Below are 12,500 nucleotides of genomic sequence, written 5' to 3'. Positions count from 1 at the left end.
GTAATGCGAATGGTCTTATGCTCTTGATATTGACCATGGAGCCAGCCAGCAAAAAGCTTTTCGAGATGAAACAAGCAAACATGTATGCTCTCGCTCAGCTGTTCGGAGGTGGATGCGTCTCCTCATAGAAACGCCAAGACTTGGAATAATAAGAGCAAAAACGGGGATCACATTTTAGTTCAACGTAGGGCATCCAGAACTCATCCCCATGTATAGATTTCCATAAACTCTGCACGCACATACACGCATGCATACAGTGACAAAGCGTCACTGCGGTTTTGAGTTCAGTTATTGTTCTATAATTAGGAATATAATGTAGCAAGTTTGGTTCTGGCAAAAAGAAGAAACCAACACATGGTGCAACTACGAAAAGCATTTACAAAGGACTCGGCGATTTTGTAGATTATCATTTGATTTGCCTGCTGTACATAGATGTTTAGAAGAAATTAGCAATTTTATATTTCAAGAAATGTGAGAGCCATAATTGATACTTTTATAAAGAGATGAGGGAGGGGGAAATACCGCCTGCTTCCATAGGTGTTGCCATTTCGATAAAGGGGATTTCAGGAATTAGTCAATGATAACTAATGTCTTCTCACTTACAGCTGCCACCGCTGGCTAGCCTAGTGCGAAAAAGGGAGCAGCACTGCATAAGCCTCCTCTGCCAGGTCATAGCCTCTCCATCATTGAGACTCCCTGCAGTGACTTCTCGTGGCCTCCCATGGAAACTGGGTACCTTGCGATTCCAGGCTAACCTGAGGGGGATCTCGGAGCAGCAGGAGGCCCCAGAGTTTCAGGGTCATGGCCCACCGGCGTGTGAACACGCCCTGGCCCTGTACCAATTCCTGCCCCTAGGCCCCCTGGGATAAATGGGAGGCTCAGGGGAGGTGGGCCTTGCCAGTCCTCCTCCCCCCAGATAAAAAACCATTGGCAGTGTTAAATATATATGGAAATGCTGGGAAGAGGGGAACTGCTCCTCCCACCCAGCAAGAGAGGAGGGCTGTGGATCCCGCTGGAGGGGCAACTTCCGGGACGCAGGACGGGAGCGAGAACTACTCGTCCCGCCTGTGTTCTGGTAGATACCAGCCCGGAGTGAAGCTGACAGGGGAAAGCCTTCGGGAGCCCCGTAGGTGGATGATGGGTTCCACAGCCTGCCGTCCCCTTTTATATGGAGCAGCGTCGGCAGGGTGGTAGAGGTAGCATCCACCCGGAGCGACTCCTCGAGGCTAAACCTCAGGCGGGGAGTCAGGGTGGGGGCTTGGAACGTCCATTCTTTGCATCAGGATGATCGGTTGCCTCTGTTGTCGAGAGAACTGGGGAAGCTGAGAGTGGATCAGAGGTGAGAAAACCTGGCAATGGAACGATCAGTGTAGGTGGATACACCTACTACTGATCAGGCCGCAGCGACGGTCACCACCTCCTGGGAGTAGCTATGGCCATCTCCAGCAGACTCCAGCCCTCGGCAGTAGAGGTTACTCCAGTCTATGAGCGTATTATGGTATTGAGACTGAAGCTGTCTTTTGGCTTTATGTTTCTTATTGCTGCGTATGCTCCTACTCATGTTTGTAAACTTTATGTGAAAGAGATGTTCTACACCAAACTAGTCTGTGTCAGGTGGCTCCGGCGAGATATTTGTGTTGTCCTGGGTGACTTCAATGCGGTATTAGGCTGTGTGAGCGAGCTGGCTGTGAGATGTCTGTTGGTCCCCATAGTACGGGAGCTGATACCGGCAACGAGAATAGCCTCCTTTTCCGGGACTTTGCTAGGTCCCAGAAATTGAGGATTTCTGGCTCCTGGTACCAGCGCCCAGACTCACATCGCTGGACATGGCACAGCGATGCGGGTAACGCAGCCAAGGAGATCGACCACATACTTGTTAGCACTCGTTGGAGGATCCTCCAGAATTGTAGGGTGTATGGGAGTGCCGAGTTCTGTGGTACTGACCATAGATAGGTTGTGGCTATCCTCCGAGTCTATTTCAAAATGCCCTAGCGGACCTGAGGGAGGGGCAATGTGCCCAGGGGTTTGCTGAGGCAGTCAGTCTCTGGTTGTTTCAAAGTGCTCGAAAATCTGATGGACCCTGTACTTCTCTGGGACATCTTCAAGCGTGAAACACTTGATGCTCAAGAGTCGATTGGTGAACGCCCGAGAGCAGGGCGAAATTTCACCTCACAGGAGACACTGGATGCCACAGATGCTTGTTCTGCAGCTCATCTGGCAGGGGATCGAGATTTGCACCATTCCCAGGTGCGCAGAACTCGGCCTTTGTTAAGAAGGGACAAGGAACAGTTTATTAGGAATCTTGCTGAGGAAGGCCATTTCTTAATAAATAACCTTCGTCCTGCATACCAAGCCCTGAGAAAGCTGAACTCCAAGCCCACTTCACAGGTGACAGCAGTTCGCTCAGTAGGTGGTCAGATCATCTCAGATCCTGTTGCAGTGCAGGAACGTTGGGCTGAGTATTTTGAGCAGTTGTACCAGGTTGACCCACCAACAGTTATCTTGGATGCAGGTAGTGCCGAGATTCCGTTGCCGGACCCACCCATCGGTGAGGATGCCCCCTCCCTAATCGAAGTTAGGGGGGCAATCTCCAAGCTGAAGAGTGGTGAAGCAGCTGGTATATGGTATATGTGGCATCCCAGCTGAACTGTTAGAGGCTGGTGGTGATCCTCTGGTGTGGGGGTTGCACATTGTCCTGGCTGCCATCTGGCAGTCTGGTACCGTTCCTGACCTGTTGAGGGGTGTGGTCATTCCTCTCTGGAAGGGGAAAGGGGACCGATGGGACTGCATCAACCACCGAGGCATCACACTGCTCAGTATACCAGGCAAGGTTCTTGCCCACATCCTTCTGAGACGTATCAGAGATCACCTAATGTGTCGGTTCTTTTGACTTCCTTAAGTATTGGTAATTCACCTTTACCTTTTCATTATCCAGATACCTTTTAAAAGAAAGGGGTATAAAAGGATATAATTTTTTATATGCCATATATATTTATAGACAAACGAATAAATAAAATTACAAATAATATAGTCCGCAGGATGTTTTACAATTATATTGATACGAGACTTGTTCTTAGGAAGGGGCGTGTCACGGACGACTATCAAGGCCGTGCGCCGATTAATACTGTCCAGCCTTTCTTGATATTTTTTTTTACAAATGTTAAAAAGGCTGTGAAAGAAAATAAAAAGTTGATTTAATAAATATGTATAGGAAAAGTTTCCTATACAAGAATAAGCTAATAAGTATACAAAAGGGCGGTCACTTATGAGATGTTTCACAGCGCTCCCATGAGCAAGTGTTATGGTGGAGTGAACGATTACCCCCCCAGGTGGCTATGTAGTGGGGAACCACCGCGCATGCGCAATGCGTAAGGGATGGTACTTACAAACGCAATTAAATACAAGTTCAAATAAGGTTCAATTTCCATTAAATTAAATGTATAATTAATACATTATAATTAATACAATTCCTTGACAATACTCCCCAACGAAGCTAAAAATCTATGAATTTAAGCCACATTGTATTTTGTTAATGACATTACAAGCAACGACTTAACATGTCTGCACCAATATTTTCTTTGCCTTTTATACTCAATCCTAAAGGAGAAGCACTGTAGTGATAAGGCCCATCTCATCAGCCTTCCATTTGAGTTCTTCATATTTCTAAGATAAGTCAGAGGCTGCTGATCTGTTTGAATTACAAATTCTTTACCAAATATGTACCTTTTTAATTTTTCTACAGCCTATACTATTGCCAGGCACTCCTTTTCTATTGTGGCATAGTTTTTCTCCCGATCCAGGAGCTTCCTACTTGCAAATGCAATCGGCATTTTGGTGCCATTAATGTCTTGCAACAGAACAGCGCCCAGACCACAATCAGAAGCGTCTGTTCGTAAGAAAAATGATTTTGAAAAGTCAGGGAAACGTGAGATAGGCTTACATGTTAGTTTTGACTTTAGTTCATGAAAACTAGCAATCTGGGAATCATTCCACTTGAGTTTATTACAGCTATTCTTCTTTAATAAACTGTTCATGGGATTTGCAATAGCAGCAAAATTTGGAATGTACCTCTAAAAGATCTTGGATCTTATCATCTAGGGGTTCAATAAAATTGTCTCCAACACATCAAGATACTTTATCTTCGAAAACCCGAAGTAGCACTTATTTAGACCAGCTGTTAATCCGTGCAAACATAACTTTAGAAGAAGTTCTCTTAGATTTACTAGATGATCAGGCCAGGTAGTACTATGTACAACAACATTATCAAAATAACAATCAGTATTCGCAAGTCCTTCAATAACTTTCCTCATTAATCTGATAAAAGTTGCGCATGCAGTTTTCAAGCCAAATGGCATCATTTTGAATTGCATTAATCCTTTATTAGTAGCAAAAGCTATATATTTTAGAGTCTTTAGCCAAAGGAATTTGCCAGTATCCTTTAGTGAGGTCTAACTCAGAAAAATACCTATCATCAGTAAAATTACCGAGAGCCTCTTCGGTTGTAGGCATGGGTTCACAATCAAATTCAGTGATATCATTGAGAGCTCTAAGATCATTGCAAAATCGCCAACTTTGATTTCTTAACAAGAACCACCGGAGAACAGATGGTTCTATGATTTTTAAATCAAGCATTCGTTCCACTTCCTTATTAAACACATCGACAAGATTATGAGAAATGGGATACAGTTTTCTACAGACTGGTATCTTACTTTCCAGCTTAATTACATGTTCCACTGTGTTGGTAAATCCAGGTTTGTCTGAAAATACATCTGGAAACTCAGATATTAAACTTTTCACATCATTTATCTGGCTATCACTTAGTTCACGACCAATATTCAAATTACAGCAAGTATTATCAACAGTACATGAATCATTAGCCTCCTCTTCCACAATGCATACTTGTGAGACTTCACATTTTTCATCTGAAAGAAGACCACGACGAAAGTATTTCTTTAGCATATTGGTATGGAATAATTTGATTTTCCTTCTAACTCTGATATAGTAATCTACACCGTTATCTTTGCAGTTAGTCACACGATATGGTCCACGCCATTGCATTATCAACTTGTTATTGGAGGAAGGGAGGAGAACAAGTACTTCATCATCAACTTTCAATTTACGGATTTTAGATTTTAAGTCATAATAAGCTTTATAGTTTTTACTACTAATTTCTGCCTGAGAAGTAGCTAGTTTTGCCGTCTCTTCTAGGCGTGATCTCAAATCTAAAACATATTGATATGTCGTTTTAATATCATTATCTATTGTATCATTGGTCCAAAGTTCATGCAATATAGTTAAGGGACCGCTAACTTGTCGCCCATTGAGAAGCTCGAAAGGTGAAAACTTGAGAGAGTCGTTCGGAATCTCTCTATTAACAAACAGAACAGCTGGGATATATCTGTCCCAATCTTGTGGAAAATCACTACACAACTTTTTAAGCTATGACTTAAGCACACCATTTAAACGTTCTACAGCACACGTTCTATAACACCGTTACAGCAAGCATGATAAGGTGTAGTATATAAAGCTTTCACTGATAATAACCTATGAATTTCTCTCATAAGATCTGATCTAAATTGTTGACCTCTGTCTGAAGGCATTTCTTTGGGAATACCCACTCTCGAAAAGATCTCAACTAGGCTTTCAGCAATTGTGATGGTGTCGATGTTTTCAAGGGAATCGCCTCAGGGAAGCGTGTTGCATAATCAATCAGTGTGAGAATGTATTTGTATCCCCTCTCTGAACTAGGTGTTATGGGACCTACGAGGTCAATTGCAACACGTGAAAATGGTTCTGAAATGACTGGAATATTTTTCATAGGAACTCTCTTAACGCTACCTTTGGCTGAAGTCTTCTGACAGATATGACAGGATTTACAGTATCTTTTAATCTGAGCTCCAGCTCCTGGCCAGAAAAACTTTTGAAATATCTTATAACTAGTTTTCCTGTGAGAAAAGTGACCTGCAGTAAGTGCATCATGAGCTATGCTGAGTACTTTAACCCTATATATCTCTGGTATTATAAGTTGTTTCTTACCCACCTCGTGGACAAGTTTACTTTCTACGCAAATTCTAAAGATTAATCCATTTATCAACTCGTACTTTACCGTGCGAGACTTAACTCTCTCAGTTTTACCAGGTAAAACAGGTCTTTTGAGCCTCATTAAGATCATTCTTATTAACATCAAGATCAGTTAAACTTGGGCAAGATATTGGCTTTGCTCCTTTATCACCTTTTACTGAAGCACGCGTCTGAACAGCCATGGACATTGCTGTCGATTCAGTAACTTTTCCCCCTGAACAAGGAAACTCAGACTTACATACCTCACAATCAAGTGGACAAGACAGATCAGATTTAATTTCGGAATGAACCGACGTAGGATGTTCATCTGTAATAGCGGCGGATACCCTAGAACCTTCGTCCTCACAAGGGAGCTTCACACCGGGCATTAATCCCATCAGAACATCTGCGAACTTTACAGGGGCAGCCTGTAAAGAATTTGCACTTAATAAAGCATCTCACTTGAGGGAACATCTTACATATGTCTAAATATTCGTAAACTTTGATGAGCATTACTTCCACAGGTTTATTGAAAACATATCCTTTATTATCAATGATACAAGTTTTAGGTTTTAACTCGGACTCGAAAACAAAATTTACTTTAGTTTCATTATTAGTCTTACACTTGAAATTCCTTGGGTTATCTGGGCAATTGGGTCTAATGTGTCCTGGCTTACCACAACCATGACATGAATATTCTACTTGATCTTTAGGTGTAGCAATAACTTTTGGAGGCTGAGAAAATCCGACTGATTTCACGCGGTAATTATGTGCACTACGGTATCTGTCTGCAGATTCAGCCATCTCCAGGGAATTGCTGAATTGACGTTCTTTAAGGAAAACTCTAAGGTCTGAATTACAATTACTCAGCAACTGTTCTCGAATAAGGAACTCAAAAATAGAATCATAATCTTTCTTCACTTCACTGAGAGAAAGCCATATATCCAAATACTGCTCCGTTCTTACGACCAGTTGAACGAAAGATTCCTTTCCTTTACACTTGCTTTCTCGGAATTTACGCCTGTACATATCAGCATCGACGGAATATGCCCTTAGCAAAGCCTCTTTAAGTTTACAGTAATTTTTAACAGTTTCGTCAGGCAAAGATACGTACGTCTTAAGTGCGTGACCTCTCAATAATGACCCTAAATGGATATGATAATCGCATTCTTGCCAATTATGCAAATCTGCTAATCTTTCAAACCGTTGCAAGTATGAATCGATATCATCCTGCCCGTCACAAAACATCAGCAAGTGTAAACCCTCATATAGCGGAGCAGAAACACCACTAGCATTGTTTGTTTCGTTTGAATCAACGCGTAGTTGAGCAATAGCAAGTTCATGTACTCTTTGCTTTTCAGCATCTGCTAACTCCATCTCCAATTTCTTAGCTTCGCGTTCGGCAGCCCGCTCTTCCCTTTCAGCTTTTTCAGCCGCGGATTTCATTTCCTGTTCAATGAGTCTTTGTACAGATTCAGGACTCATGCCGAGCGCCTGAGCCTCTCTCATTATATCCACAATATTACTCATGGAAATTCACACTAATATATATATATATATATATATATATATATATATATATATATATATATATATATATATATATATATATATATAAGATACATTAATAAATTATGAAAATACGAATATACATTAATTCGGTCATGTGATACAAACAGCTATTTAATTACTAAAAGCTGATCACAAAAGTTACACAAATCTAGGATTTATATTAAGTAAGAGTGACAATTACGCATAAGATCCTCGTAACGTGAAAATAATATGAAGCGAAAAACAGCTTCGGGCTATTCAGAAATGCAGGATATCCAGCGAAAACTACACCTGCCTCATTCATTAACAGGAGAAACACTGTCGCTACAATTACTGAATGTAACAATCACAGCCACCTCACCTGTACCTCCCTTACGCGCATGTTTGGCGTTTACATGGACTCACCATCCTCATTCGGAATGATGCCTCAGGAAAACTAATGTTGGAAACACTCTTAAAAATATATGGCATGTTAATAGAAAATCATAGATGTTAATTATCTTCACACTTCCGCACTTTCTTGAAAAAAAGTATACCGAATAATGAAAAGCCGTTCCGTAATTACCAATCCTACTCACTGCGCCACTGTCGGTTCTTTTGATTTAGTTAAGTATTGGTAATTCACCTTTACCTTTTCATTATCCAGATACCTTTTAAAAGAAAGGGGTATAAAAAGATATATTTTTTTTTTTATATGCCAAATATATCTATAGACAAAAGAATAAATAAAATTACAAATAATATAGTCCGCAGGATGTTTTACAATTATACTGATGCGAGACTTGTTCTTAGGAGGGGGCGTGTCACGGACGACTATCAAGGCCGTGCGCCGATTAATACTGTCCAGCCTTTCTTGATAATTTTTTTTTACAAACGTTAAAAAGGCTGTGAAAGAAAATAAAAAGTTGATTTAATAAATATGTATAGGAAAAGTTTCCTATACAAGAATAAGCTAATAAGTATACAAAAGGGCGGTCACTTACGAGATGATGTTTCACAGTGCTCCCATGAGCAAGTGTTATGGTGGAGTGAACGATTACCCCCCCAGGTGGCTATGTAGTGGGGAACCACCGCGCATGCGCAATGCGTAAGGGATGGTACTTACAAACGCAACTAAATACAAGTTCAAGTAAGGTTCAATTTTCTTTAAATTAAATGTATAATGAATACATTATAATTAATACAATTCTTTGACATACTGAGGCGTCAGAGACTGGAGTAATCTGTATTTACTCCTGGTAAGCCCACAATAGACCGGATCCTAGCGCTTCGAGTCATTATAGAGCGTCGTCGTGCGTTCGGGTGTGGGCTACTTGCAGTTTACATCGACCTCAAGAATGCATTGGATATGGTGCATCGGAATCACTCTGGGAGATCTTGAGCCTGAGAGGCATTCCAACAAGGATTATTGGACTAATAGCAAGTCTGTATACTGGTAATGAAAGTGCTGTAAAGTGTGGTGGGGGCCTGTCAAGCTTTTTCCCTGTTAGTTCAGGAGTGCGGCAAAACTGTGTCCTTGCACCAACGCTTTTCAACACTTGCATGGACTAGATAATGGGCTAAGCTGTGTCCTTGCACCAACGCTTTTCAACACTTGCATGGACTAGATAATGGGCTAAGCTGTGTCCTTGCACCAACGCTTTTCAACACTTGCATGGACTAGATAATGGGCTAAGCTGTGTCCATGCACCAACGCTTTTCAACACTTGCATGGACTAGATAATGGGCTAAGCTGTGTCCTTGCACCAACGCTTTTCAACACTTGCATGGACTAGATAAAGGGCAAAGCTGTGTCCTTGCACCAACGCTTTTCAACACTTGCATGGACTAGATAATGGGCAAAGCTACTGTTCAAAGTCATTGTGGAGCAACTCTGGACAAAATCAAGGTTACCGACCTTGACTTTGCTGATGATGTTGCTATTCTATTTGAGTCTTTGGAAACCCTAGTAGCGGCTCTCGATGCATTTAGCAATGAAGCGAAGCCCTTGGGTCTAGAGGTCTCCTGGACCAAGACCAAGATCCAGGACTTTGGGGACATATTAGGAGAACCTGTTCAGTAGTGTAGTGTAGTTCATAACTCTGGGCTGTCAGACCATAAAGTCAGCAGACGGATTGGCCTGGCAGCAGGGTCATGAACTTTCTTGATAGAGTATTTGGAGATGCCGGTACCTGTGCAGAAGGACCAAGCTTCGTGTCTTAAAGGCTCTGATAATGCCAGTTTTGCTCTACGGTAGTGAAACCTGGACACTATCCTGCGCCTTGTAGTCTCGACTTGATGCCTTTTGTAATAGGTCCTTGCGCCGGATCATGGGGTACTGTTGGCGGGACCATGTGTCCAACCAACGGATACACCGTGAGCCTGGCACAGGACCTATTACCTGCACAATCCGTGATCGCCAACTCAGGCTTTACGGCCACCTGGCTCGTTTCCCTCAGGATGATCCCGCCCACCAGGTTGTCTCTGTTCGAGACAGCCCTGGGTGGAGGGGGCTTGTGGATCGACCTAGGAAGTCGTGGCTTGGGCAGATCGATCAAACCTGTCGTGTGGAGCTTGAGATGGGCCGAGTCCCTGCCTGGCGACTTGCCATGAGGGATCCTCGCAGGTACAAGCGGAGGGTGGATGCGGCTATGCGCCCCGTCGGCGTTAGCTTCGCAGTGATGATGATGAACTAATGCCATGCTTTTTGCTATCATTTATATTAGGTCAGTGAAAGATTCAATGACTTTTATATATTCAAAAAATAGATAAACATTTTTTTCTTGTCTCGCCCTCTTGCTTACATCTTGTCGGTAATTCTGCTCAATAATTTAGTAATAAAAGTACATCTTGCATGTTTATGCATGATGCTTGCGACATTGACGGGCAATTGACACGGTCCTCGCTTCCCCTCCATTCCACAATTCGAATATTAATTGTGAGATACCGTAAACCTGTTGTAAGGGTCTAATTATATATCAGTTGCGATGTTTGTTATACAGTGTTTATAGTTGTATAAATGAATTCAACAAAATTTGAGTTGACTGATATGATGTGACCTCAACACTATGAACAACTCCCCTCTTAAAAAGAATTATAAAATGCTCTAAAATGTACAAATGAATAGATAGGCAAATGAAAAGATCTAGGGACGAAAATATTATATTTTAATATTCAATGTAAGCTTCATTCTTATGATCTTAGAATACAATTTTCTATTGTATTCTACCAAATCCAAAGAAATAATATTTTTTTATTAATTGCTATCCATAATAATTATACCGTTCAAAAGTCGAGAGAGAAGCGTAACCACTGTCGCCCTTACAGTCTAAACTGCGTTTGATTAGAGGAAATTAATCTATTTTTTCAGAGGAAATTAATCTATTTTTTCAGCTTTATACAACAAGTTGCCTGCCTTGTGTGTAATAATTTGTAAATTACATGATTAAATTTATTTTCCAGGAGCCGTTTTCTCCAATCGAGTTGCGTGATGAAGGACCTCCTCCTCCTGAGTCTTCTGAAGGACCTCCTCTTCGTAAGATTGTCTCCGCGCACACATACACATATTCACATATGCGTATATGGTTACACACATGCACGCATACATACGTACATACGCACAAACACAAACATACATACATATGCACAAAGCTACAGATACAAGCATAGGCACAAATATACATGCAAAAACGCACGCACACACGTTGCCATGATGATAATTGCTATATTTGTTGTGGTTATTAATGTCAATATCGTGATCTTTTTTTTTTCTTTTTTCATTACTAAATACGAAATACAATGGTTGGAAATATAAGGTTCTGTTGAGAAATGAGAAATTGTCAGTATTGCAGCGTTCATTTTCACACCATGCTCTCTTCATTCACACACACCACCCAGCACAACACACAACACCCAAACACACACTATAATTCATACTCAAAATTAGCACAATTTCATCCTCCCCTCAGCAGGCCAGCGCATCATGGGAGGTCGTGAGGCAACTCCATTCACGCGCAAGTACCAGGCTTTTCTGAGAGCAAAACGTCATTTCTGTGGGGCTGCTATCATCAGTGACCAGTTTGTCTTGACAGCTGCCCACTGCGTAGCGTGAGTGATGATAGTGATGATGTTGACGATAATGATAATATTACCATGGTAATGCATATAATGGTTATGATAAAAAATAATGTAAATAATATTCGTAATACTGATATGTATTAAAAATATCAATAATCATAAGAATGATATTGATAATAAAAGTAATAATAATATAATAACGATAATAGCAACAGTATACTGTCATAGTTCAGTCCTGTTTCAGCATATATTACAGCTTAAACAGTTTCGACTCTTTCTTTTTCGCCATAATAATTTGCTCTCTCCTTTCTTTTCCTTTTCTTTTATTTCTTAGCCGCACTGACTACACAATGGTTGTAATTATGGGCATACACGATCTAAGGAGGAAGCAAAAGTTTTCCCAGGAGATTATCGTTGTGGGGTCATTCATCCATCCTGAATATGGCAACGGATTCACGATCAGCAATGACATTGCTGTTGTGAAACTGCAGAAGAGGATACGTTATCATCGTAATATTTTTTCTGTTCATGTTTAAGGAAGTAAATGTGCTTGTTTGTGTGTGTGTTTGCATATGTGTGCATGCCTATATATTTATACACTTGTCTAAATATGTTTTCGTAAAAGTCAGTTAACTACGCTGTCATATATACATATATGCATGCATGTATATGCATATATAAAATATATATATGTAATGCATATATAGATATATATGTATCATATATATACATATATATACATGCATTAATGAAAAAATAAACGCTTTTCATTTCCCTTCTTAGGTAATATTTCCCCTATTAAATTGCCGACTCGGGACATAGACTTGAATACG

The 12,500-nt window shown here is 41.0% G+C and overlaps 1 protein-coding gene across 2 annotated transcripts in view; it reads left to right on the top strand.

The window, feature by feature from the left end:
* The window catches only part of LOC113813550 (chymotrypsin-2), a 32,283-nt gene that overhangs the window by 960 nt on the left and 18,823 nt on the right, over positions 1-12,500 (top strand). Inside the window, exons 2-4 of one of the 2 annotated variants that reach the window (XM_070128463.1) lie at positions 11,053-11,125; positions 11,562-11,697; positions 12,002-12,177. In XM_070128463.1, coding sequence (XP_069984564.1) covers positions 11,053-11,125; positions 11,562-11,697; positions 12,002-12,177 — 385 coding nt within the window. Of the gene's footprint in view, positions 1-11,052; positions 11,126-11,558; positions 11,698-12,001; positions 12,178-12,500 lie in introns of both variants that reach the window. The other variant, XM_070128460.1, reaches the window with a different exon arrangement.

Source organism: Penaeus vannamei, chromosome 12 (assembly GCF_042767895.1).
Source record: "Penaeus vannamei isolate JL-2024 chromosome 12, ASM4276789v1, whole genome shotgun sequence".
In the NCBI taxonomy this organism is placed as follows: Eukaryota; Metazoa; Arthropoda; class Malacostraca; order Decapoda; family Penaeidae; genus Penaeus; species Penaeus vannamei.
This window is presented reverse-complemented; position numbering and strand designations above follow the sequence as displayed.